This window comes from Hyperoodon ampullatus, assembly GCF_949752795.1.
Source record: "Hyperoodon ampullatus genome assembly, chromosome: 11".
Lineage (NCBI taxonomy): Eukaryota > Metazoa > Chordata > Mammalia > Artiodactyla > Ziphiidae > Hyperoodon > Hyperoodon ampullatus.
The window spans coordinates 29,394,147-29,421,899 of NC_136924.1; the positions used below are offsets into that span (position 1 = coordinate 29,394,147).

Sequence of the window (27,753 nt, forward strand, 5' to 3'; positions counted from 1 at the left end):
AATTTTGACTGATAGAGCACCATTTTTTCTGAAAAGACTGTCCTTTACCCACTGGTCATAAGTCAGGAGATCATATACATGTGGATCTATGTCTTGATCTTTATTCTGAATCATTGATCTGCTTGTCTGTTTTAGAGCCAGTACAATAATCTTTATTACTGTACCTTTTATGGTACATTGTAATACATGGTGGCATAAGACCTCTTTTTCAAGATGGTTTCGGTTAAGTTCTTAATATTTCTATATAGATTTTAGAATCAGCTTATCTATTTTCACATGCACAAAAAAATCTGCTAGGATTTTGATTGGGATTACATTGTATCCACAGTTAATTTCAGAAGAATAACATCTTGCAGACATCAAATTTCTAATCTGTGTATGTGCTTTAAACCTCCATGTGTTAGATGGCCTTTAGTTTCTCTCAACACTGTTTTGCAGATTTCAGTGTAGAGATTTTGCACATCTTTCATTAGATTTATTCCTAGGTAATTGATATTTTTCAGTACTATTGTAAGTAGTATTATTTTTAAATGTTTCCTAATTGTCAGTTGCTAGTATATGAAAATGCAATTTATTTTTTAGATAATGACTGTAACCAGGCACTTTGCTAAATTTACTTATTATTTATGAGTTTACTATGAACATAATCATGTCACTGGATAATGATAGGTTTGCATTTTCTTTTATAGTTTTTATATTTTTATTTCTTTTCTGTGCCTTAGTGCACCTGCTGGGACCTCTACTGCAATGTTGAGTTGAAGTGGTGATAGCAGACATTCTTGCCTTGTTCCTTACCTAGGGGAAAACATTTAATGTTTCACCACTAAGCGTGATGGTTGTTATGAACTTCTTGTAGGTATCATTATTGAATCCCTGGTTTGCTGAGAGACTTTTCTTAAATGGGTGTTGAACTTTATCAAATGGTTTACTGAGCTGAACATATGAGCTGATCATATGTTTTTCTCCTTTATTCTGTTAATGTCGTGAATTACATTGATTAAATTTTCGAATGTTAAACCAATCTTGCATTCCTAGAAGACACTGCACTTGGTCAAGAGTTTAAGTTTTTGTATTTTTCTAGGTTAGATCGACTACTATTTTGTTAAGAATTTTGACATCTCTCTTTATTAGATTTATTGACCAATGATTTTCCTTTTATCCTCGTCAGGTTTTGGCATCAAGATTATATAGTCCTTACAAAAAGATGTGGAAACTTTCTTTTTTTTTCTGTTCTTTTGAAAAGTTTGTGTAAGATTGGCTTCATATATTTCTTAAATATTAGGAAAAACTTAACATTGAAGTCATCTGGGTTTGGAGTTTTTCTTGAGGGAAAGTTTTTAATGATGGATTCAGTTTTTAAAATAGCAATAGAATTATTCATATTTTTCTATTTCTTGTTTTGTTACTTTAAGCAAATTGTTATTTTTAAGGAATTCATTTCATCTAAATTTTCAAATTTATTTACATGATATTGTTTAAACTTTCCTTTTATTACTTTTTGTCATGTTTTTAGCATCTACAATAATGTCCTCCTTTCATTTCTGATATGTTTTCTCTCTTTTTCTTGATCAGTTTTGCCAGAGTTTATCAATTGTATTAGTCTTTTCAGGTATCCAACTTTTGGCTTTTTTTTTTTTCTCAATTAACATCTTTTAAAAATTTCATTTACTTTTGCTCTTTTCTCTAGTTTTTCCTTCCTTATACTTTCTTTGAGTTTAATTTTTTGTCTTTTTCTATTGTGAAATAGACACCTAGATCATTGATTTTCAACCTTTTCTAAGATAGGCATTTACAGTTATAAAATTTCCTCTAAGTACTACTTAACTGTATCACATAATTCTTCTGGTGTCATACTTTCATGACCATACAGTCAAACTTATTTTCTAATTCCTATTGCGATTTCTTCTTTTACCTATGATTCATTTAGAAATCTATTGCTTAATTTCTAAAAACTTGGGGATTTCCTAGTTGCCTTTCTGTTACTGATTTCTATTATAATCCACTGTGGTCAGAGAACATATTCTGTATGACTTCAATATTTAAAATTAGCGAGACTTGCTTTTTTGTCCAAACATATGGTCTATTGGGCAAATGCTCATGTATGCTTGTAAAGAATGTGTATTCTGCTGGTTTTGGATGGAATGTTCTGTAACTGTCAATTAGGTCAAGTTGGTTAATCATGTTATTCAGATGTGCCAAATCCTTATGGATTTTGTTGTTGTCTATAAGGTGCTGAAAGAAGTGTTATATTGTGGTTATCTATCTCCTCAGTTTTGTTAATTCCTGCTTTACGTGTTTTGAAGTGTTAATTTCTTAGAAATTTACTATTGTTGTATCCTCTTGTTGAAATGATCCTTTTTATCATTATTAGATATCCCTCCTTATTTCTAGTAATACTTTTTTCAAGTCTATTTTGTCTGATGTTAATATAACTACACCAGCTTTGTTTTTTTTTGTTTTTTTTGCGATACGTGGGCCTGTCACTGTTGTGGCCTCTCCTGTTGCAGAGCACAGGCTCCGGACGCGCAGGCTTAGCGGCCATGGCTCACGGGCCCAGCCGCTCCACGGCATGTGGGATCTTCCTGGACTGGGGCATGAACCCGTGTCCCCTGCATCGGCAGGCGGACTCTGAACCACTGCGCCACCAGGGAAACCCTAGCTTTCTTTTTTATTGAGGTTGTTATGGTGTATCTTTGTCTTTTAATTTTCAACCTTTCTGAATTCAATATTAAGATTTTTTATATAGTTTTAAAAAGCCAGTCAGATAATCTTTATCTTTAATTGGAATATTTAGATCATTTAAATTTAATATAGTTAGTTAACATTGTTGGGCTTAAATCAACAAACTTGGTACTGTATTTAATTTTTATTTCTCCCATCTGACTTTGTTTCTTTATTCCTCCCTGTTCCTTTTTTGGGAAGGATTAATGCAATTAAATATTTTTAATGTTTTTCTCTGCTAGCTTTCCAATTAGATATTCTTTTAGAGTGTTTCAGGGATTGCACTATGTACCCTTCCTTTCACATCTGCCTCACGTTAATCCTTCCCCCACTTCAAATACAGTGTGGGAACACTCTCATAGTTTAACCTCATTTACCGCTTTCCCACCCTCTGTGCTATTGCTTTAATGTATTTTACATCTACATATGTTATAAGCCCTATAAGACATTATTATTATTATTGTTTTAAATATTAGTCATTCACATATTTTAATATGTGAATATATTTATTCACATATTTGCCCTTTCCAGGGCTCATCATTCTTGTCAGCAAGTCCATGCTTCCATCTGGGATCATTATTTCTTTAACCCAAAGAAACTCCTTTACTATTTCTGGTAGTGCAGTATAGAGTAGTGTAGATCATGAAAAACATTATTATTTCACCTACATTTTTGAAGGACGTTTTTGCTGGATATAGAATTCTAGTCTGGTAAGATTTTTTTCCTTTCAACCCTTTAAATTTTTTATTGCATTGTCTTCTGGCTTCTAAAAAAAAGTTAGTCATCAGACTTATTTTTACTCCTTTGAATACAATTTCTTTTTGTCTCAGGCAGAAGGTTTTTTTCTTTCTCTTTAGTTTACAGCAGTTTGACTGTGATGTACATAAATATGGTTTTCTTATATTTTTCCTTCTTGGGGTTCACTGAGCTTCTAGCATCTGTGGGTTGTCATTCATGAAATTTGTAAAATTGTTCACTATTTTCTCTTCAAATATCTTTTCTGCCCCATTCTCCCTTATCTCCTGAATTCCAGTTACATGAATACTAGACCTTTGACTGTACCCCATATGTTTCTTAACGCTCTGCTCTGGTTTGTCCATTTTTCTCTCTTCATTCTTCAGTTTGATGTTTCCTATTGACATCATTTTCAGTTCTCAATTCCCATTTTCTATCATGTCTAGAGTCTGCTATTAAGCCCATCCAAGTTATCTTTTATATATAGTTTTGTGGTCTATTTTCATTTATTTATTCATTCATTCATTTATTTATCTATTTATTTGGCTGCACTGGGTCTTAGTTGCGGCATGTGGGATCTTCGTTGTGGCATGAGGGATCTTTTTTTAGTTGCGGCATGCAGGATCTTTTAGTTGCAGCATGAGGGATCTTTAGTTGTGGCATGTGAACTCTTAATTGTGGCACATGGTATCTAGTTCCCTGACCACAGATCAAACCCGGGCCCTCTGCATTAGGAGCTTGGAGTCCTAGCTACTGGACCACCAGGGAAGTCCCCTACTCAAGTTATCTTAATTTCAGATATTGTATTCTTTCTTTTATGGTAGATGCTCAGTTGATTCTTTTTTTTTTCCGACTCTCAGTTGATATTCTGCACTTTTCCTCTGTTTTGTCCATCACTTCCTCTAGTTTGAATGTCCTTTCCTCTATCTCCTTAATCTTATTAACCATAGTTATTTTAAAGTCCCTGTCTGATAACTCTAATATCTCAGTCATCTCTGGATCTATTTCTATTATCTGTTTTTTCCTTGGATTTCAGTGTTTTGGTCTTGTTTTTCAATGTACCTTATAGTTTTTGATTCAGTGCTCGACATTATGGATGCAAAGTTGGAGAGGTTTTGGGTGAATGATGTTAATAACGTCCTCCACAGAGTGTTAAATTTTGTTCTAGCAGGCAGATAGAGAACCAGCGAGTCTCCTTGATCCTGTCGAGCCTTGTTTAAGTCCAGTCTATTTCAATTTTGTCCATACTACCAGCGTGTGGTCTTTACTCCTAGATCATAGCTTTTCTGGGTCCACAACTGAAAGCCCTGGGTATTTACCAAGTTCCTTCTACCTTGACCCAGCTTGAACTCCAACTTCTGACACCCTAGCTAATCAATGACCAGCTCTTTAGCCCCTAAGCTGATGTTTTCTCTTTGTTTTTTTTTTTGGTTTCTCACTCTCTGCATGTGCAGCATAGGAATGGGCTAAAGACTTGAGGGGAGTTTGAATGCAGGCACGTCTGTCTTCTTCTCTTCTCTCTGGAATGTTGCTCCTTATATCTTAGCCACTCTGTCCTCTACAAACTTTGACTTCAGTCTCATCAGCCCAATAGACTACACTCTTTGCTTAGGTTCCAGTGTAGCAATTTAGAAATATCCTCAGGAACAAATCTAGGGTTGATGTGGAGCTCATGTTGGTGCCAGTGCTAGATCTAAAACATGGGCCACCTGACTTCTATCAGTCCATATTTTGTTTTTGCTTTCAAAACGCAAAAATACTACGTTAAAGAAATATACCCCCTGGCTATACGAGTCATGCATGTATATATTTGAAAAATGTAGGAGAAAAGATATGAGGAAGAAAAATAATTGCCTCTATCCCACTATCCAGAGGTAACCACTCTTGATGTTTTTGTATTTCCTTCTGGTTGTTCTTCTAAGCATGTATTGTTAAACAAAGTTGTATATATGTATATATTTATAGTTAACACGTATATATGGCTATCATCTGTTAAGCAATGAGAAGTGCTTTAATTCCAATATCTCATTCAATTATCACAGTGGTCCTGGGAGGTAACTTATTCTTATGAGCTTCATTTTATACATGGGAAAACTGAGGTTCAAAGGTGTTACATAATTTGCCCAAAGTTACACGGCTGGTAAGTGGTAGAGCTAGGATTTCAGCCCAGGTCTGTATGTCTGCCTTTGAACATTAGGCAGTTAGTCTTTGCACTGTTCTGCCTCTCAGAAGGTAATGCTTCAAAAACTTTTGAGGGTTTCATACCTTGTCCATAGGGATACCAAGGCCAGAGTTAGGAAGGCCCACCACTCCCTCTCAGCGGCTGATTGGTATGTTAATACTTGTCTGTGCCTTGTCATCTCTTCCACTCGACTGAAAGCCCCATGAGGGCGGGAATGTTGTGTGGTTCACTGTTGTAACCCCAGGTCTTGGCACATAGTGGGGGCCTTAGAATATGGCTGAAGTTTCAAAAATTAATTTTTCTCTTAATTTTAGTATTTTAAGAGTGTTTTGGATTGTAAAAGACAGTAACCTGACAGTGGTTTAAACTGTGTAAATATTTACTATCTTATTTAACCAAAAGATGAGAGGTAGAAAGTTCCTAGGTTTATTCAAGAGCTCAACATCATCTGGGACCCAGGCTCTGTATGTATTTCTGCTAAGTCTTCCAAAGTTGTTGGCGTTTTGTCCTCATGTTGGCTTGTGACCTCATGGTCACAAGGTTGCTGCTTCAGGACCAGGATTCAGGTCCACATTTAAAACAGCTGGATGGGGTAAAAGAAGGCACCAAGTAGCTTTCCTCTTATGTGTTTTCCTTTTATCAGAAAACAACAACAGGGACTTCCCTGGTGGTCCAGTGGTTAAGACACTGCATTTCCATTGCAGGGGCACGGGTTCGGTCCCTGGTCGGGGAACTGAGATCCCTCATAGCATGCAGAGCAGCCAAATAAACAAACAAACAAACAAATAAATAAAAAGGAAGAAGAAGAAAACAGCTTTCCCAGAAGCCCTCTGTAGACATTTTTTTTACTTTGTTTGTGTCCAAAACTTTATCTAATCTGTAGCTGAAAGGGAAAATAAGAGAGTGAATATTTGTCAAAATAATAGAAAAGAATAGAATTACAATGGTTGGATTGCCCCCACTTCAAATCCAGCCTGTCTCTTGTTTTTATACAGCCGATGATCTAAAAATGTTCTTTTGTTTTGTTTTTTCTTTTTCTTTTATTTTTTAAATTTTCTTTTCTTTATTTATTTTTTTATACAGCAGGTTCTTATTAGTTATCCATTTTATACGTATTAGTGTATTCATGTTAATCCCAATCTCTCAATTCATCAAACCACCCCCTGCCCCCACCACTTTACCCCTTGGTGTCCATACGTTTGTTCTCTACATCTCTGTCTCAGTTTCTGCTCTGCAAACAAGTTCATCTGTACCATTTTTCTAGGTTCCACATACATGCGTTAATATACGATATTTGTTTTTCTGACTTACTTCACTCTGTATGACAGTCTCTAGATACATCCACGTCTCTACAGATGACCCAATTTCGTTACTTTTTATGGCTGAGTAATATTCCATTGTATATATGTACCACATCTTCTTTATCCATTCTTCTGTCGATGGGTATTTAGGTTGCTTCCATGACCTGGCTATTGTAAATAGTGCTGCAGTGAACACTGGGGTACATGTGACTTTTTGAATTATGGTTTTCTTTGGGTATATGCCCAGTAGTAGGATTGCTGGGTCATATGGTAATTCTATTTTTAGTTTTTTAAGGAACCTCCATACTGTTCTCCATAGTGGCTATATCAATTTACAAGCCCACCAACAGTGCAAGAGGGTTCCCTTTTCTCCACACCCTCTCCAGCATTTGTTATTTGTAGATTTCCTGATGATGCCCTGATAAATCCTGATTCCCGATAAATCCTACTTGATCATGGTGTATGATCCTTTTATTCTTTATTGGATTCGGTTTGTTGAGGATTTTTGCATCTATATTCATCAGTGATATTGGTCCGTAATTTTCTTTTTTTGTAGTATCTCTGTCTGGTTTTGGTATCAGGGTGATGGTGGCCTCATAGAATGAGTTTTGGAGTGTTCCTTCCTCTTCAGTTTTTTGGAAGAGTTTCAGAATGATGAGTGTTAGCTCTTCTCTAAATGTTTGATAGAATTCACCTGTGAAGCCATCTGGTCCTGGACTTTTGTTTGTTGGAAGATTTTTAATCACAGTTTCAATTTCATGCCTTGTGATTGATCTGTTCATATTTTCTATTTCTTCCTGGTTCAGTCTTGGAAGGTTATACCTTTCTAAGGATTTGTCCATTTCTTCCGGGTTGTCCATTTTATTGGCATAGAGTTGCTTGTAGTAGTCTCTTAGGATGCTTTGTATTTCTGCGGTGTCTGTTGTAATTTCTTTTCATTTCTATTTTTATTAATTTGAGTCCTCTCCCTCTTTTTCTTGATGAGTCTGGCTAATGGTTTATCAATTTTGTTTATCTTCTCAAAGAACCAGCTTTTACTTCTATTGATCTTTGCTATTGTTTTCTTTGTTTCTATTTCATTTATTTCTGCTCTCATCTTTATGATTTCTTTCCTTCTGCTAACCCTGGGTTTTGTTTGTTCTTCTTTCTCCAGTTCGTTTAGGCATAAGGTTAGATTGTTTATTTGAGAATTTTCTTGTTTCTTGAGGTAGGCTTGTATAGCTATAAACCTCCCTCTTAGAACTGCTTTTGCTGCATCCCATAGGTTTTGGATCATCGTGTTTTCATTGTCATTTGTCTCTAGGTATTTTTTGATTTCCTCTTTGATTTCTTCAGTGATCTCTTGGTTATTTAGTAAAGTATTGTTTAGCTTCCATGTGTTTGTGTTTTTCACATTTTTTTCCCTGTAATTGATTTCTAGTCTCATAGCACTGTGGTCAGAAAAGATGCTTGATATGATTTCAGTTTTCTTAAATTTACTGAGGCTTGATTTGTGACCCAAGATGTGACCTATCCTGGAGAATGTTCCATGTGCACTTGAGAAGAAAGTGTAATCTGCTGTTTTTGGATGGAATGTCCTATAAATATCAATTAAATCTATCTGGTCTATTGTGTCACTTAAAGTTTGTGTTTCCTTATTAATTTTCTGTTTGGATGATCTGTCCATTGGTGTAAGTGAGGTGTTAAAGTCTCCCACTATTATTGTGTTGCTGTCGATTTCCTCTTTTATAGCTGTTAGCAGTTGCCTTATATATTGAGGTGCTCCTATTTTTGAGTGCATTTATATTTATAATTGTTGTATCTTCTTTTTGGATTGATCCCTTGATCACTATGTAGTGTCCTTCTTTGTCCCTTGTAACATTCTTTATTTTGAAGTCTGTTTTATCTGATATGAGTATTGCTACTCCACCTTTCTTTTGATTTCCATTTGCAGGGAATATCTTTTTCCATCCCCTCACTTTCAGTCGTATGTGTCCCTAGGTCTGAAATGGGTCTCTTGTAGACAGCATATATATGGGTCTTGTTTTTGTATCCATTCAGCGAGCCTATGTCTTTTGGTTGGAGCATTTAATGCATTCACATTTAAGGTAATTATCGATATGTATGTTCCTATTACCATTTTCTTAATTGTAATGGGTTTGTTTTTGTAGGTCCTTTTCTTCTCTTGTGTTTCCCACTTAGAGAAGTTCCTTTAGCATTTGTTGTAGAGCTGGTTTGGTGGTGCTGAATTCCCTTAGCTTTGCTTGTCTGTAAAGCTTTTGATTTCTCTATCGAATCTGAATGAGATCCTTGCCAGGTAGCATAATCTTGGTTGTAGGTTCTTCCCTTTCATCACTTTAAATATGTCATACTACTCCCTTCTGGCTTGTAGAGTTTCTGCTGAGATATCAGCTGTTAACCTTATGGGAGTTCCCTTGTATGTTATTTGTTGTTTTTCCCTTGTTGCTTTCAATAATTTTTCTTTGTCTTTAATTTTTGTCAATTTGATTACTGTGTGTCTTGGCATGTTTCTCCTTGGGTTTATCATGCCTGGGACTCTCTGGGCTTCCTGGACTTGGGTGGCTATTTCTGTTCCCATGTTAGGGAAGTTTTCGACTATAATCTCTTCAAATATTTTCTTGGGTCCTTTCTCTCTATATTATCTTTCTGGGACTCCCTATAATGTGAATGTTGTTATGTTTAATGTTGTCCCAGAGATCTCTTAGGCTGTCTTCATTTCTTTTCATTCTTTTTTCTTTATTCTGTTCTGCAGCAGTGAATTCCACCATTTTGTCTTGCAGGTCACTTATCCGTTTTTCTGCCTCAGTTATTCTGCTACTGATTCCTTCTAATGTATTTTTCACTTCAGTTATTGTATTGTTCATCTCTGTTTGTTTGTTCTTTAATTGTTCTAGGTGTTTGTTCTTTAATTCTTCTAGGTCTTTGTTAAACATTTCTTGCATCTTCTTGATCTTTGCCTCCATTCTTTTTCCAAAGTCCTGGATCATCTTCACTATCATTATTCTGATTTCTTTTTCTGGAAGTTTGCCTATCTCCACTTCATTTAGTTATTTTTCTGTGGTTTTATCTTATTCCTTCATCTGGTACATAGCCCTCTGCCTTTTCATCTTGTCTATCTTTCTGTGAATGTGGATTTTGTTCCACAGGCTGCAGGACTGTAGTTCTTCTTGCTTCTGCTGTCTGCCCTCTGGTGGATGAGGCTATCTCAGAGGCTTGTGCAACTTTCCTGATGGGAGGGACTGGTGGTGGGTAGAGCTGGGTGTTACTCTGGTGGGCAGAGCTCAGTAAAACTTTAATCCACTTGTCGGCTGATTAGTGGGACTGAGTTTCCTCCCTGTTGATTGTTTGGCCTTAGGCGACCCAACAGTGGAGCCTACCCAGGCTCTTTGGTGGGCTAATGGCAGACTGTGGGAGGGCTCACGCCAAGGAGTACTTCCCAGAACTTCTGCTGCCAGTGTCCTTGACCTCATGGTGAGCCACAGCCATGCCCCACCTCTGTAGGAGTCCCTCTAACACTGGCAGGTAGGTCTGGTTCAGTTTCCTATGGGGTCACCGCTCCTTCCCCTGGCTGTCGATGCGTACACTTTGTCTGTGCCCTCCAAGAGTGGAGTCTCTGTTTCCCCAGTCCTGTCGAAGTCCTGCAATCAAATCCTACTAGCCTTCAAAGTCTAATTCTCTAGGAATTCCTCCTCCTGTTGCCAGATCCCAGGTTGGGAAGCCTGACGTGGGGCTCAGAACCTTCACTCCAGTGGGTGGACTTCTGTGGTATAAGTGTTCTCCAGTTTGTGAGTCACCCACCCAGCAGTTATGGGATTTGATTTTATTGTGACTGCGCTCCTCCTACCGTCTCATTGTGGCTTCTCCTTTGTCTTTGGATGTGGGGTATCTTTTCTGGTGAGTTCCAGTGTCTTCCTGTCGATGATTGTTCAGCAGTTAGTTGTGATTCCCATGCTCTCACAAGAGGGAGTGAGCGCACGTCCTTCTACTCTGCCATCTTGCTCTCTCTTGTTTTTTATTATTTTTATTTATTTATGTGTTTGTTTGTTTATTTTATTTTTGTTTTTTGTGGTACGTGGGCCTCTCACTGTTGTGGCCTGTCCCGTTGCGGAGCACAGGCTCTGGACACACAGGCTCAGCGGCCATGGCTCACGGGCCCAGCCGCTCAGCGGCATGTGGGATCTTCCCAGACCGGGACATAAACCTTCCCAGACCGGGTTTGATTAGCAGGCAGAAAAAATGGAAGACTAGCTATTGAGTGGCAAGCTAAATGGTGTGCTCTAGAGTTTATCTCTGAGCCACGCCAAGCAGGTAACAATGCCTTCGCAGGGTGATTTGAGAGAGGTCAAAATTCCACCTGCTGAAAAATATTTCTTCCACTGGCCTGAGTAAGAGCTGGGCATTAGCACGAGGAGAATGCTGGTTCGAATGAAGTGGAGTGGGAGGATAATCAGTTTATTAGCCTAGAAGAGACTTTGAGCCTTTATAGATTGTGTTAGCCCACTCTCCAGTTTTATGGATGACGAAACTGAGGCTCAGAGAAGGGAAGTATTTGTCTAAAATCATACTCTTGGATAGTGCTAAAATCAATATTGTAAACCCAGGTCTTCTGATTTCTACCTAATGGTCTTCCTGTTATGTCCCTTTTAGCAGCTCAGAAAAGATCAGTTTAATTGAGTAACTAGAGCTTCAGGGAGCATGAAGAAATGGGATGTGGGACATTTTGATGGAATACAGTTGGGAAGAAAACCCTGGACCAGTGAGGTCAAGCCCTGAATGCCTGATGAGTGGAAGTCTGAATGAGAGTGGATGGGTTATTTACCATAGTTAGGGTCAAATAAATTTTCATTCCCAACCTGAATAAGTTGCAGTTTACCCCTGGCAGATGTCAGCAGATCTTTATGTTTAGAAACATATGGCATGCCTACCAACAAACAGGGAGACTATGACTGTAAAATATTATCAGGTTCATGACTGGTTTGAGCATTCTATCTAGAGAGGAAAGCTTAGCAGTGTGGATTGACAAGAATTGTACAGGTTGGAACAGAAGTTTCTGTAGAAATTGGGCCCAGAAGAGTCCCTGCGCACTTATTACATATAAGACTCTGTGGAAAGCCCAAAGTTATACATGGAAGGAAAGAGCAGGGAGCCAAAATTAAAATATATTCAGCATCAGGCAGCATGCCAGGCATAATCACAGCCACTCTTTCCTCTAATACTCTGGGAGGGAGGTTTTTTTAAATCTCCATTTTACAGATGAGGAAACTGAGAATCAGAGGTTATATAACTTATAGCCTAGCAAGTAAGTGGTAAAGAGTCAAACTTAGAGCTGTCTGATTTTATAGCTGGTTCTCTGTCTACTGTATAAACTCTCTCTTCTGTGGGTCCCTGCTCTCAAAGAATTTTCATTCCAGAAGGGAAGCTAAGGCACATGCTTGAGTATTAATAATGCAAGATTGTATGTGGTAAATTCAACTTGAATTACGCAAGGTGTTCTACCTTGCCATACCAGGTATGTTCCTGGACTCCAGCACGACCTCACTGGAACCTTGTTAGAAATGCAGAATCTTGGGCCCACTCCAGACCCACTGAGGTACACTCTGCATTGAACAAACCCCCATGTGATCAGGTTGCTTGCTAAAGTTTGGGAGCAGTCACAAGGTTGGAAGGTGACCAGGGAAGGCATCTCAGAGAAGGTGGCATTTGCATTGGGCCTCATAGGATCCATGTGGCTCCTTTAAGTAAGGGGCTGGGAGGCAAAAGGCCACAAGGCAGGTTTTGAGCTTGGAGAGTTTTCTACATTTTCTGGAGCATAGAGATTGAAGAATCCTGGGAAACAGGGCTGAGAAGGGGAGTTTGGGCCATATTGTTGAGGGATTTGGATTCCCACAAGTGGTTTGGAGTTTGATAGTTAAGGAGCCACTGAAGGAGTTGGGTGGAAGAGTGACAGGTCAAAGTGGAGTGTTCTTTGCAGGTGGGTTAAAGCCAGGAAGGCACTTCAGGGGCTTCCACCTGGTCCAGGTGAGGAGATGAGGCTGTAGACCAGCATGGTATCAATGGGATGGAGAGAATTGGAGAGACTGGGGTGATAGGATGGGTCCAAAGAGCAGGAACCCCGTGGGATTCCTTGGGATTCCTGTTTCCCTCCTTGGGAAACAGAACAAATTAAATGTAAGCCCAAGCCCGCTAGTCTTCAGGTCATCGTTTCCTTAATATCTAAATCAAATGACTTCAGCCTCTATCTTATATCCTAGGCAGGAGTCCAGAGTTTTCCCTTTATCGTCAAGAGTTATCAGGCTCCGTGTGTGTGTGTGTGTGTGTGTGTGTGTGTGTGTGTGTGTGTGTGTGTGTGACCGTCCATACTGAGTCCCGCTCCCTCTGTTCTTTGACAGCTCCTAACAACTGCCATCCCCCATCCTGCCTGCCCCACTGGAATGTCCCTGCTTCCTTTATCCTCCCCAGCCCTTCACCAACTCATCGTGGCAGTTACTGACAGACTGGTGGTGACAGAGGATATTTATAACACAGGGGCAGGAAAAGTTGGAATTCATCAGCACAGTGGCAGAGAACTGGGGTCACAGTGGGTCACAACCTAATGTGACTCATCATTAACATATTAAAATCTCATCACATTTCAGGGCTATATATGTGAAAGTCCCATATCTGTCTCACTCCACTCAGCATGTCAGGTTATTATTCCAATTTGGGATCTGGTAACTCCATAAGAAGGGGTTCCAGAGAAATGTGTGGTTAAACTCATCCATATTCCCATCAAGTTGTGGACAAAAGCCCCCATCCCCGCCAATAGCAGAAAGGTTCTCAGACAACTCCTAGAGCAAGGGCAGTGCCTTAGAGTGGGAAGTCTGGGGTGGGGAAGTTCACAGAGAGTCCTCCCATAATGGCTTTTAAAAGCTGAATTGTCCTTGTGGGGTGAACGCTGCAGTTTTAGTCCTGGCTGGGAACTGAGGTAAACCACTGCTGGAGAGCTCAGGAGGCCCAGTGGTTAGGTTATGATTTAAGACAACCCACCGACTCTTCCCCTTTCTCAGCCTCCATATCTATCACGGGCTGCCCTTTCTGCCCCCTGAGTGTCTATCTGTCCTCTCCTTGAGGAGAATTAGGCTCTCTCCTCTGTGTGTGGAGCACACTGCCAGGGCCCTTCTGCACCTCCGCTCCCTCCCTCCACGGGCCCTCAATCCCTGAGGGGAAGGGAGCCTGTCTGATGGACTGTGTCTCGCCAGCACTTAATATGGAAGGCCTGGTACATAGTAGGTGCTCAGTGAGTGTTTATTTTATTTTATTATTATTTTTTTTTTTGCGGTACGCGGGCCTCTCACTGTTGTGGCCTCTCCCGTTGCGGAGCACAGGCTCTGGACGCGCAGGCCCAGCGGCCATGGCTCACGGGCCCAGCCGCTCCGTGGCATGTGGGATCCTCCCGGACCAGGGCACGAACCCGCGTCCCCTGCATTGGCAGGCAGACTCTCAACCACTGCGCCACCAGGGAAGCCCCTCAGTGAGTGTTTATTAAGTAATGGATGTTAGCAAAGCAAAATACTATAAAGCCACGCTAGATTACGAGTAATAGTTGTAATTCACTTTCAGTTTTTGGCACTCCAGGACCACTTAACCATTTGAAGAGGTTCTTCCTTCTGACGTTCCCTCCTTAATAGAGTCTTTTAATTTGTTCAAAATTAGGGTATTTTTGAATGGATAATACACTCATACAGTCCAAAACTCAAAATGCTGTAAAGGTGCTCACTGAGAAGTCCTGCTCTGTCCTTGCTCTGTTGTCCCTCCTGAGCTCCCTAGTGGGAAGCATTTTTATTTGTTTTTTATGCATTCTTTGAGTATTTCCAGTGTTTATTGTGTATTCTTCCAGCATTTGATTTTTTTATGCTAATAAAAATTCAAATATATGTTCTATTTTTGCCACTTTCTTACACAGAAAAAGTAGCACCCTATATGCATTTTGCTGTGACTTGCTTTTTTCACTTAATAATAAACCCTGGCTTGTTCCATATGAGTAAGAACAGAGAGAGCATTCTCATTCTTTTCTTGCTTTTAATCTTCTTTTTTTCACAGCTGTGTAGTATTCCACTGTGAGCATGTATTGTAATTTAGTTAACTGGATGAGTGCTGGGCTGTTTCCAACACTTTTGCTGTTACAGCCAAGTTGCCGTGAATAACCTCATGTGCGGTCGTTTCCCATGTTTCCAGGAGTAGCGGCAGGATCTGTTCGCAGACGTGGGACTGCTGGATAAAGGGCATGTAGGATTTCAGTAGATTCTGTGAAATGTCTTTCCATGTGGGGTGGCACCATTTTGCACTCCCCCTGCAAGATAGGAGGCACCTGTTTCCCTATGGCAGAAAACTTGAGGGCAGAGTTGTGTCATTGTGGTTTGGATTTTTGCCAATCCGATACGTGAGAAATGGTATTGTAGTGTAGCTTTCATTTTCATTGACTGAGATTGTCTTTTCACATTTCAGGAACATTTGCATTTTTTCTACCAACTGTGTATCTTGGTCTCTTTCCTTGTGGTTTTATTGTAGCTGTTTCTACAGCGGGGAGGTGAGACCATTGTCTGTTGTTGCAGTTTTCCCAAGCGGGTCATTATCTTTGTACTTACAGTGTGTTTTTTTCCCCCACATAGAAGCTTTAGATTTTTTTACATAGTAAAATTTCTCAATATTTTCTTGTATGGCTTTGTGTTTTGTATCAAAGTTAGAAAGGCCCTTTCCTACTCCAAGATTATGAAGGAATTCACCCAGAGAAGGTGAAAGGAAGCAGGTGTGGGCCCCCTCAGAGCAATGCTGCCAACATCACAGTTTTGTTTGGGACTTAGCCCTGTTCCCACGGAGAGAAGGGTTTGCTGCCAGGGGCTGATGCACACTGCCAAAGGCCTAGTCCAGGCACCCTGAGCATCAGCTGATGCTCTTTGCAGGGGCTGGAAAGGAGGTAGATAAGGGGAAATGAAATGTTTGGCAACACCGTGTTCCCAACAGGTGAGGTCTGGCCAGGTGCAGCCTGATTAGGATAATGAAAGGAAATAGAATTAGAACTTTGAAGTGAAACTTGAGATTCACATAAATTTGAACCGTTCTTGGGATTTGGGAAGAAGTAATTAATTTAGAAATGTTCTCCGTCAATGTTAAACTCTGCCACATTGGCTCTAGGCAGGAAGTATTCTAGAATAGGTTCCCAAATATCATGAATTCAATCAGCATAGAGGCAGAAAATAAATGATTAGGTCGATAGTTCCCTTAAAATCTCTAGTTCAGTGCCACAGGTTTAAAGAGAGGATGAGGCTCGTAAATGTTTGGATTCAGGGAGGTTGAGATGTCAACTAGCCTGGGTCCCTTTCCTGGCTCCATTGCTAAACTGTGTGACCTCAGACACATTGCTTCACTTCTCTGAGCCTCAGTTTCTTCCTCTATGAAAGGGGATAATACTCATAATTAAACCTAACATTGATTAAGCACGAAGTATATACCAAGCACCATATTTGATGTTTCACATGCATTAAATTATTCACTGTCTCAGGAAGCTATGAAAATTAAATGCAGTAATGTGAAGAGCTTTGCCCAGTGCCTGGCACATTATAAGACCCCAATGAACGTTCCCTGATAGTACTGTTATTTTATATGCTTATTGCAATCAGATGGGTAGGCTCAGCATTTGACTGTGGTTTTATCTTAGCCATTCATTCATTCCACAAATACTTTCATGTGTGGGTGCTGGAGACACAATGGCAAATGTGGTGTATGCCCTACAGAGCTTAAAAACCAGCAAGGCAGATGCACTGGTCAGCACATAGCGACCACACCCTGTGACAAGGGCTTTGCCAGGGACCAGCCAAGGTGCTGTGGGAGCACAGGGGAGGAGTGGATAACTCTGGCCCAGGTGCAGGACTTGACAAACCCAGGCCTACGGCCAGGACAGGGATCCAGGTACACGACCTCTCTGGAGGAGTGATGACTGTTATTGTAATCGGGAACACTTAGATAGCACGTGCCTTGTGCCAGGAGTGGTTTAGTTATAACCCTCACGATTAGGGCTTGGTACTATTATTACCCCTATTTTACAAATAAGGAAACTAAGGCACCAAAAGTTTGTTTGAGGTCACACAGCTAGCAAGTGAAGGAGCCAGGATCTGAGCCTGGAAATTTGGCCCCAGAGTTAATATTAGGAAATAGATCCAGAAAAGGGAGTAGAGATGCTCACCACTGGGAATTGGACCAGGATTCCCTGGGCGGGGACATATTAGGAATCATAATTGAGAAGTGGGAGGGAACAGAGTGTCAGGGAGAAGTCCAGGCACTGGGCAGCATCTCGGTGGGAGGAATTTTAAACAGATGCTGCTCTCCGGCTTTGGTAGGATGAGCAGGGTGGGCCTGGAGAGTGGATGGCTCAATGTGTGCCGTGAATGGCTCCAGGAGTCTTGTCAGCCTGGAATTCGGCCTTACAGGATGAATCTTGTTTGGTTTGAGGCATTTCTGCCTGTTAAAACGAAGAGGCATTTGGGAAGGCCAATTCCTAAAGTCTCTGTCAACCATGGCTATTTCCATCTTCCTAACATGCGCCCTCCTGTCCTCTTTGTCTAGCTGGCTTCTGCTGCTCCTTCACATCCCAAGCCTGGGTTCGTACCCCACACTTGGTGCTGCCATAGCATCTTGGGCCTGCCCTTCTCCGCTCTTGCCCAGGACTTGCATTTTATTTGCTGACAATTTGAGCTCAAGAGAGCAGAGACCATGTCTGCTTTTTCTCCCCGATTAGCCCCTGGCATAGGGCTGGAACATACTAGACACTCAATAAATATTTGATGAATGAGTGCATGAGTTACCAGCACTTCTGGTGAATTAGGATGGAGAGCCATCAGACAGGAGGGTCAGGTCTGGGTGTGACACACAGCCTCTTTGGGGGAAAAAAGGCTGGGAATGAAGTCACCAGTGTCTGGAGGGAAAGGGGCCTGCAGAGGTGGGAGGCACCTGTTTGATGACTGAGTGGAGGGTCCCTGTTGGCTCTGGGTAGACCAGTTCTTATCTAAATACTATCAGTAGCTGCCACATGCCCATCACTGAGTGAGGTCCAGTCTCCACTCACGGGCTGCATGGCTTCCTGCAGATTTTTCAGCCTCAGGCAAAGCTCAATTTCCTTACTTATAAAATAGGGATATAGGGGACTTCCCTGGTGGTGCAGTGGTTAAGAATCTGCCTGCCAATGCAGGGGACACGGGTTCGAGCCCTGGTCCGGGAAGATCCCACATGCTGCAGAGCAACTAAGTCCGTGTGCCCACAGCTACTGAAGCCCACGTGCCTAGAGCCTGTGCTTCGCAACAAGAGAAGCCACCACAATGAGAAGACCACGCACCACAACAAAGAGTAGCCCCTGCTCACCGCAACTAGGGAAAGCCCGTGCACAGCAACAAAGACCCCATGCAGCCAAATGAAATGAAATAAAATTAAAATTAAACTAATTAATAGCACTGTTGGGAGGAATAAAATGAGATGGCATATGAAAAGTGATACACAGTGCCTGGCTTAAGTACTTGGCCAGTGAAAGCTATTAGTATTGTTATGGTATTCTTTTTAAATGTATCTAGTTTTTAACATATTTTATGATATTTAATCTTCAAACCATCCTTGTAACATAAGTTATGATTCTCATGTTTTAGGTGAGGGCTCTCCAACTTGGATGAGTCAAGTGACTGCTTAGGCTCCCGCAGAGTTAGGGGCAAAGCTGGAATTCAAAGCCAGGTCGGCCTGCCCTCAAAGCTAGTTCTCTTACCAGCGGTTGGTATCAGAAATGGGCCCTAACAAAGTTTAGTTGGGAAAGAACATCTGACACAGTAGAGATGGGTATCCCCTGAATGGGAGACACTGTGGTGGAATCCCAGAATGGGGAACTTTTCTGGCTCCAGTCAATGGACCATTTGCCTTTTCCCTCCCCTAGGACTTTTCTCATGCTGCTTGCTCCCCCTGGAGTACCCCTGCCCTCAGCATCCTTCTCTCAAAGTCTGACCTGTCCTTGTAAAGGTGACTGAGTAAAACAGGTTACAAGCCAGGATGTGCTGTGTGACCCTCACTTATTTTAAGTTAGGGGTGTGTGTGTGTGTGTGTGCATGCTTGGTTGTGAAAGAGAACATTGAAAAAAAGACTGGAGGTAAATAGGATAAAGAGTTGACAATAGTTTGTTCTATTGAGAGAGGCTTGTATGTCCAGAGATTTCTATTTTCCCTATGTATACTACTATATATAAATAGATAACTAATGAGAACCTACTGTATAGCACAGGAACTCTACTCAATGCTCTGTGGTGACCTAAGTGGGAAGTACATCGAAAAAAGAGGGGATGTATGTGTACGTATAGCTGATTCACTTTGCTGTATAGCAGAAATTAACACAACACTATAAAGCAATTATACTCCAATAAAACTTGAAAAAAATTCTAAAAATTTCCAAATTAAAAAACAAATGAACATGTATTATCTTTGCAAACAGTAAACAAGGTTGTCTTTTAAATTCTGACCATCTCTTCAAGGCCAGCTCAAATGCCACCTCCTATTTGGAGCCCTGATGTCCCCTGCTGTGTGTTTGCCTTGCAGAGTCCCTGTCGATGCCATTGTGTTTGCCCCTGTAAACCTTCCCGAGCAGAGAGGCGGCCTCCCTTGCCTGCTTCCCACAGTAGATCCCAGCTGAACAGAGTCGCTCCAAGGCCTCCCAGCCAGAGCAGCCCAGGGCAGCCTTTGCCATGCAGCTCCTGCACTGATGTTTTCCAGCTCTTAGCTCTTAAGTTCATTTCACTCAATCCTCCCGAATATCTTTCCAGGTAGGCATTATTATTACTGTCAGTTTAGAGACCAGAGACTGTCTTAAAGATTGAACGGGATTACTAGATGTCACACAGCACCGCTTCAGTGCCCTCACTCCACTCCACCGCTTGACCAGGACCCGTGCTGCAGCCACCTTGCTTCTGGGAAGGCTGCCTGATCTTTCAGGTCCCCATGGCTTTATCTGTCCCTCACCTTCTCCACCCTACCCCTGACTTCATCCCACCTTCCTTGACACCTGGTTCCCATCTCTGGCCCACTCAGGGCTCAGCTTACTTGTGGCTTCTTCTCGGAAGCCTCTCTTGACAGGCACTGCTTTTTCATGCAGTCTGGGTTGGCAGGATCCTCCTTGCCTACCCACAGGACAGCATTTATCACTTCTTACTGAACTTGGCCTCTCTCTCTACTGTTTGTCTTTCTCTTTCCCCAACCAGACTAAAGGGCAAGAGCTTAATTTCTTTATTCTCAGTGTCTAGCTGGCATACATTAGGTATTCAGTGAATTTTTGTTGAATTAATTAATATGATCCCTTCAATAGCCCTTTAAAATGACCAGTTTTACAAGTGAAGAAAAATGAAGCTCAGAGGTTGAGGGATTTTCTCAGTCATGGCCCGTAAGGTTTTAAATTGATTTTAGAATATAGATCTTTTGACATGTAGCCCACATTGACTGATGTGTTGAAATTTAAAGAAGCAGAGAAAAAAAATACCCTGCCAATTCTAGAGGGGGGACAAAAATGTAAATCATGGGCCAGCATAAGCTGGAAAGAGATATATTTAGGTTGTTTATGTATTTTTCCTTGTTTAAAAAAATGCAATTGATCTTGTTTTTTAACATAGCCTTTCAATTATTTACTTAGTGTAATTCGTAGGAGTTGGGCTTGTTAGGCCAAGTGACTGGATATTGTAGGTAGCTCTCAGTATCATTGCAAAATTACTTACCAAACCACTGTACCAGTTAACACTACCTTCAGAGAAATGAGAGAATGTCAGTTTTACCATTTACACACCAGCACTGGAGATGATTATTTAAAATTTTCGTTGTTCTCAGAGGTATAAAGTTGTGCCTCATTATTATCTTCTTTTTATTTCTTGGTGAACAGCTGAGGTTGAGTATTGTTCTTTGTGTCTGTCTAGCTACATTCTTATGAGACTCATGCTCCTTTTCGTGCTATTTTTTTTAAGATTGTTGAAGACAGTTGTGGAAGGCAGACTCAACTATTTAATTAAGTGTGAATGGAAGGCATTGGCTGGAGGGAACACAAAGATGACTAAGATACCATCCCTGCTTTCTTCTTTCTTTTTAAGTTGAGATATAATTGACATACAAGACACTATGTTGGTTTCAGGTGTACAACATAATAATTTGATATTTGCATGTATTGCAAAATGATCACCACAGTAGTCTAGTTAACATCCATCACCACACATAGTTACAGAATTTTTTTTCTGGTGATGAGAACTTGTAAGATCTACTCTCTTAGCAACTTCCAAATATGCGGTTCAGTGTTGTTAACTACAGTCACCATGCTGTCCACAGCATCCCCGTGACTTATTTATTTTATAATTGGAAGTATATACCTTTTGACTCCCTTCATCTGTTTCGCCCCCCACCTCCCCACCCCCTGGCAACCACCAGTCTGTATCTGTTCTTTTTATCTATGAGCTTTTTTTGTTGTTCCACATGTAAATGAAATCATATGGTATTTGTCTTTCTCTTACTTAATTTCACTTAGCATAATGCCCTGAAGATCCATCATTATTGTTGCGAATGGCAAGATTTCATTCTTTTTTTTTTTTTTTTTTTGCGGTACGCGGGCCTCTCACTGTTGTGGCCTCTCCCGCTGTGGAGCACAGGCTCCGGATGCGCAGGCTCAGCGGCCATGGCTCACGGGTCCAGCTGCTCCGTGGCATGTGGGATCCTCCCGGACTGGGGCACGAACCCGTGTCCCCTGCATCAACAGGCAGACTCTCAACCACTGTGCCACCAGGGAAGCCCTTCATTCTTTTTTATGGCTGAATAATATTCATATATATATATTATATATTTTCTTTATCTATTCATCTGTCATTGGATGCTTAGGTTGTTTCCATATCTTGGCTATTGGAAATAGTGCTACAGTGAACATGGGATGAAGATATCTTTTCTTATTAGTGTTTTCATTTTCTTCAAATAAATACCCAGAACTGGAATTGCTAGATCATGTAGTAGTTCTATTTTGAATTTTTTGATGAACCTCCATGCTGTTTTCCATAGTGGCTGCACCAATTTACATTCCCACCGATAGTGCGTGAGGGTTCTCTTTTCTCCTCATCCGCACCAGCACTTATTTCTTGTCTTTTTGATAATAGGCATTCTAAAAAGTGTGAGGTGATATCTCATTGTGGTTTTGATATGCATTTCCCTGATGATTAGTAATGTTGAGCATCTTTTCTTGTACCTATTGGCCATCTGTATATCTTCTTTGGAAAAATGTCTATTCAGATCTTCTGTGCATTTTTCAATTGGATTGTTTGGCGGGGTCAGGGGGTTTGCTATTGAGTTGTATGAGTTCTTTATATATTTTGAATATTAACCCCTTATCAGATACATGATTTGCAAATATTTTCTCCCATTCAGTAGGTTGCCTTTTTGTTGTTGTCGCTGATTTCCTTTGCTGTGCAGAAGATTTTAAGTTTGATGTAATCCCACTTGTTTATTTTTTGCTTTTGTTGCCTTTGCTTTTGGTATCAAATCCAAAAAGTCATCACCAGGATGAATGTCAAGGAGCTTACTGCCTATGTTTTCTTCTAGGACTTTTATGGTTTCACGTTTTACATTCAAGTCTTTAATTGGTTTTGAGTTAATTTTTGTGTATGGTGTAAGATAGCGGTCCAATTTAATTGTTTTGCAAGTTGCTGTCCAGTTTTCCCAACACTGTTTATTGAAGAGACTGTCCTTTCCCCATTGCATATTCTTGGCTCCTGTGTCATAAATTAGTTGGCTGTGTGTGGGGGTTTATTTGTGGGCTCTCTGTTTTGTTCCATTGATCTATGTGTTTGTTTTTATGCCAGTATTTAACTCTTTGGATTACTATAGCTTTGTAATATAGTTTGAAAACAGGCCTCCTTGCCTTCTTAAGTAGGATCTTCTTAAGTAGGATATGCAAGTCAGAGAGATGGATATGGATATGGATATGCATAGAAATAATGATCCAGATGGCTAAACCATTCGACTGAAAGACAAGTAATGGGGTACAGAAGAACAAAGTTAGGATTAATGATTCTTGACTTGGAGGCTTTGAAGAGGTGGTGTTGTATATTCTAAACTGGAAAGGATGACAAACATTTAGAAGTAACTCCAGGTTGACAAAGCAGCATGAACAGATGTTGAGCCCAATCATGTATTGGGACATTTTGTCCCTGAGAACATTTAGTGTTAGTGTTGTTCCAGTTTAACATGGTTTTGGAGGCAAGAAAGTGAATACCCAATGAAAAGAGGATTTATTAACTCAGAAAATTGTATTAGCTCATAAAGAGGCAGCAGTTTTTAGGGTTGGTTAATCAGAGGCACATCATGACATTCAGAATCCCCAGGTTTTCCCCCTTTTTCTCTCTGCCTTGCTTGGCATTGACTTTGTCCTCAGGCTGCTCTTTTCCCAGTTGAAAGTTTGCTGCTTCGCTCCAATTTTCTACTCACAGCTGTGTTCAAAAGCAGGACAGACCAGTGTGTCTCTTCTGTTTCTTCCCCTCCTTCCTTCCTCCCTCCCTCCCTCCCTTCCTTCAGTTTTGGAGGCCAGAAATTCGACATCAAGGCCCCCATTCCTTTTTGTTAGGGAAAAATAACTTTCCCAGAAGCACCCAGAGGGCTCCTTCTTAATCTGATAGGCCACATCACCATGTCACATGCCCCACCTAATCCATCAGGGGCTAAATGACATAAAATTACCATGATAGATTTAAATTAATCAACATTCATCTCTCTAGGATTTGAGAGGGGATAACCCTCCCTGAACACATGGTGCCCTTTAAATTCAGATTCTATTAATAAGGAAGAAGGTGAGTATGTACAATTGTTGAATGAGCAACAACAATATCTTCACAGTTTTTATGAGCAGACATTTGAATCAGAATTATACCAATACTGATAAGCTTTCATCAAGAAAATGTTTTCTGAGGGCAACTTTATTAAGCTACTTCATTTGCAGTATATTTTACTTTCTTCCACTTTCATTTTAGTTTTACTTAAATTATTTTCACAAGTACAGATTCTTTCCCATATAATCTTATACCACAGATTTATTTCATTGACTGTTTTACATGTTCTTATTAAATTTTGTTGATTATATTTGTAGGTTTTAACATTATTTTCTCTTGAGACTGTTATTTGTACCAGTTTTCTTGGGTCAGATTTTGTGGGTCAAGAAATTTTATTATTTTTTTATTTATTATTATTTTTTGCTGCGCCATGCGGCTTGCAGGATATTAGTTCCCCTACCAGGGATCAAACCTGTGCCCCTGAAGTGGAAGCATGGAGTCCTAACCACTGGACCATCAGGGAATTCCCTAGAAATTTAATTTTATGTTATTTCTATCAGTAATCTTCATTAAGAATTGGATGCAACTAATTAAATCTATTTCTCAGTTAATTCATGATAAAACTGTGAGCAGTTCTTCTTAAGTATGCAAAGATTGATCTGTTGTTCAGATTGCTGTGTTCCAGAGGTCTGCAAACTAGAAACCCACAGACCAAACCTGGCCTGACACCTGTTTTCGTAGGGCTGTAAACTAAGAATGATTTTATAGATGGATATTTGTAATCTGTTGGATGAAAGGGAATGTGAGCTTTGAGCCACCAATTAAGAAAAATGTTACCTGCTCCCCCAAATTAATTTCATTTTTAATTAATAGACCTGTATTACAAAAATTATAATCAACTAGTATTATATTTTGAATTTTGTCAATATGGAAATGGAATTTGTTTTCTCTCTTGTTATATAAATATTACATAATATTTTTGATTTTGCCTCTTGGCTCCCAAATCCTAAAATATTTACTAACTGGCTCTTTACAGAAAAAGTTTGCCAACCCCTATTCTATTGTATTGCTAACCTGATTCTTCTGAACACTTGCACTCTCCTTTCCCTACACTAACTGTCTGTTCCATTGGAGTTACAAGAAACAAATAGTGTGCGAAGTCAGTGTGTTCTTAGGGTCAAAATCATCGTGTCAAATGTCCAGCTTCAGTTGCGAACACAGCACGTTGGGGGAGTGCAGTCATATTGTTCAGTGATGAAGAGAGATAGCTCTTCAAACTGTAACGTGTTACGTCAAATAAAAATACAAATTGATATAAGAGTTTTCCGAAAAAGTCAGTTTCTCCTTTTTTTTTAATTAAAGCGTGATAAATCTAACATGTTAGAAAAGCCAAAATATCATTGCTTTCAAAGCATCAACATTTGAGGGCAACGTAGTCTTTTGAGACTTGGGAGAGCGGAAAGGCCTTGTATGTTTTCCAATAAAGTTCACTCCTTTTTCTTTCATTTAACAGATGAGGAGAAAGAAAATAATAGAGCATCCAAGCCCCACTCCACTCCTGCTACTCTGCAATGGTAAGTTCCATTCTGAGCAAGTTCTCTCTTGATGGGAAGCTCATATAACTATGTCCTCCTACAGATAGGACAGCATATTACTTGGATATTTTAACATTGTCATAATAACTTGACATCCAATAGCCCATATGCAATCAGTTTAATTTGTAAGTATGCATAAAATACTCAACTTAGATATAGACAGGAGATTTGAATTTTCATATTTATTTTATTTGGGAATAGATTTTTTTTCCATCATCAAAACACTGGCAAGGACTGGATTCTACATGGATGTTATTAATTGATTTTAATAGAGTCTATTATTTTAATAAATAATGTTGCAGCCAATTATAGAAACATAGGTCTGTTCACCCCTACCAACGAACTCTTAATAAATTAATAATTTATTGCAACTATACTACATTTATTTTAACATTAATACAAATTATCTACTTGAGTGTCTCTCCCTTTAATATTTGGAGTTCCTGGACTTGATGTTATAGTTAATGATGTTGTTTAAGTGTTTGCACCCATGTTTGGTATTTACAGGTAAATTCTCCTCTAAGAATTTTACTTAGAAATTATGTTGTAGCTTTGAACACCAAAGCTATTCTATACCTGAGACTCACCTCTCAGAAGAACTTGTCAGTTAAGGGCTATTACTACTCTAGTTCAGCCCAGCAAAGCTGAAGGAAGTAAGGAACAAAGGGGAAGGAGAGAGAAGTGGGGAGGGGAAAGGAATGAATCTACTGTGTGCCAGCCTGCATGCTAGGCACTTTGTATACATGCGTCATTTCATTCTCACAATTCTGTGAAGTTGGTATTGTTATGCCCATTTTACAGATGAGGAAAATAAAGCTTAGACAGTTAAATCATTTGCCTGAATATACACATAGCCATGAAGTGGCAGAGGCAGGAACCTGGCTGGATCACTTTAATTGCAAAGCCTATGCTTTTGAAGAAAGGAAGAGAAAAATCAGGAAGGATGGAGAAGAGAGACTAGATCAGAAAAGGAAGCAGATTGGCTTTAATGAGCAAATCATATTAGATTCTTTTGACTAAGAATGAATCATTGACTAAGAATGACTAAGGTGAGAGGAAAACAACATTGGGAGAAAGCATTCACAAATGTAACTCAATCTTCTCTAACAAGAGTCTCAGTAGTCAACTTGTTTTGCTACAAGGATAGCAGAGGTTGTGTTCAAGAGCTCCATTTCCAGCCTTTTGGCTTGTTTCCATCAGTTTGTCCCTACATTCTTTTTCTAATTGCATTTGCTGCTTTTTGCTTTATTTAAAATTCTACTTTACTTCCCTGGTCAAATCTCTCCCTGCACCCTTCCCCCCCAAATTATGGTCACACAGATTCTCATAATGCTAGCACATTGAATGAGGCATCAACATAAAAGACTTGGGGAGTGAGAGTTTCTAGAAATGCTAGGAATCAACAGACACTCTTGCTCTAATAACCTGAACATGTCGTACATTTCAGAATAAAACATTTGAAAGGGACTAGAAGAAAATCACCTTGTTCATGTCTGTTTTTCTGTGATTCTCTGACATTTGCCTGGCAACAGCAAGGCTGTAGATAGAGTAATCTCTTAAATCACACTGCCAGGAATTAACTCCCAGCTCTGCTTTTCTAGCTGTGTGACCTTGGGCAAGGTCCTTCACCTCTCTGTGCCTCAGTCTACCTGTAAAATAGAGATGGCAGTAGTATTTACCTTATATCAGGGGTCCCCAACACCCAGGCCGCGGACCGGTACTGGTCTGCAGCCTGTTAGGAACCCGGCTGCCCAGCAGGAGGTGAGTGGCAGGTGAAGCTTTTTGTGCCGCTCCCATCGCTCGCATTACCGCCTGAACCATCCCCCCGCCGCCCGCCCGTCCATGCAAAAATTGTCTTCCATGAAACAGGTCCCTGGTGCCAAAAAGGTTGGGGACCACTGCCTTCTGGGGTAGTCACAAAGAGGAAGTGAGTTCGTATATACAGAGTGCTTGAACAGTGTCTGGTGTAGGGTGGGTGCTAGGTAAATCTTAGCAGCCATGGATCGCTCAGCAGACCTCTTCCTTCTGAGTCCCACAAGGACATCCCAGAATAGGGCTTCCCTCCTTCCTGACATATGCATTGTCAGTTCTCCTTCTACTGTACGTAATTCTATACAAAATACCGGTTTTTCTAAACAAAAGGTCACATAGATCATTCTGGAAGAAATTTCATCCTCCAATTCACAGAGTTAGGCAGTGGATTTGTTTTAATGAAAAAAAATCTGTTTTCAGAGTCAGATCAGGTTTGAAAATGTATAAATTTGAGTATTATTATCAAAAGGCAACAAGTTGTTCAAACATCAAATTGTCCTCTAGTTCCCTTTATATTATATTTTTAAGATAGAATTTTAGTTATTAACTCATTTAAGTAATGTTTAC

General features: G+C 40.1%; 1 protein-coding gene across 1 annotated transcript in view; it reads left to right on the plus strand.

Annotated features, from left to right (window-relative positions):
- Positions 1-27,753, plus strand: part of RFX4 (regulatory factor X4) — a gene marked incomplete at both ends in the record, with an annotated part of 170,671 nt that overhangs the window by 30,236 nt on the left and 112,682 nt on the right. The window contains one exon of the mRNA XM_079714121.1: positions 25,293-25,353. Within this exon, the coding sequence (XP_079570247.1) occupies positions 25,293-25,353 (61 nt within the window). The remainder of the gene's footprint in view (positions 1-25,292; positions 25,354-27,753) is intronic.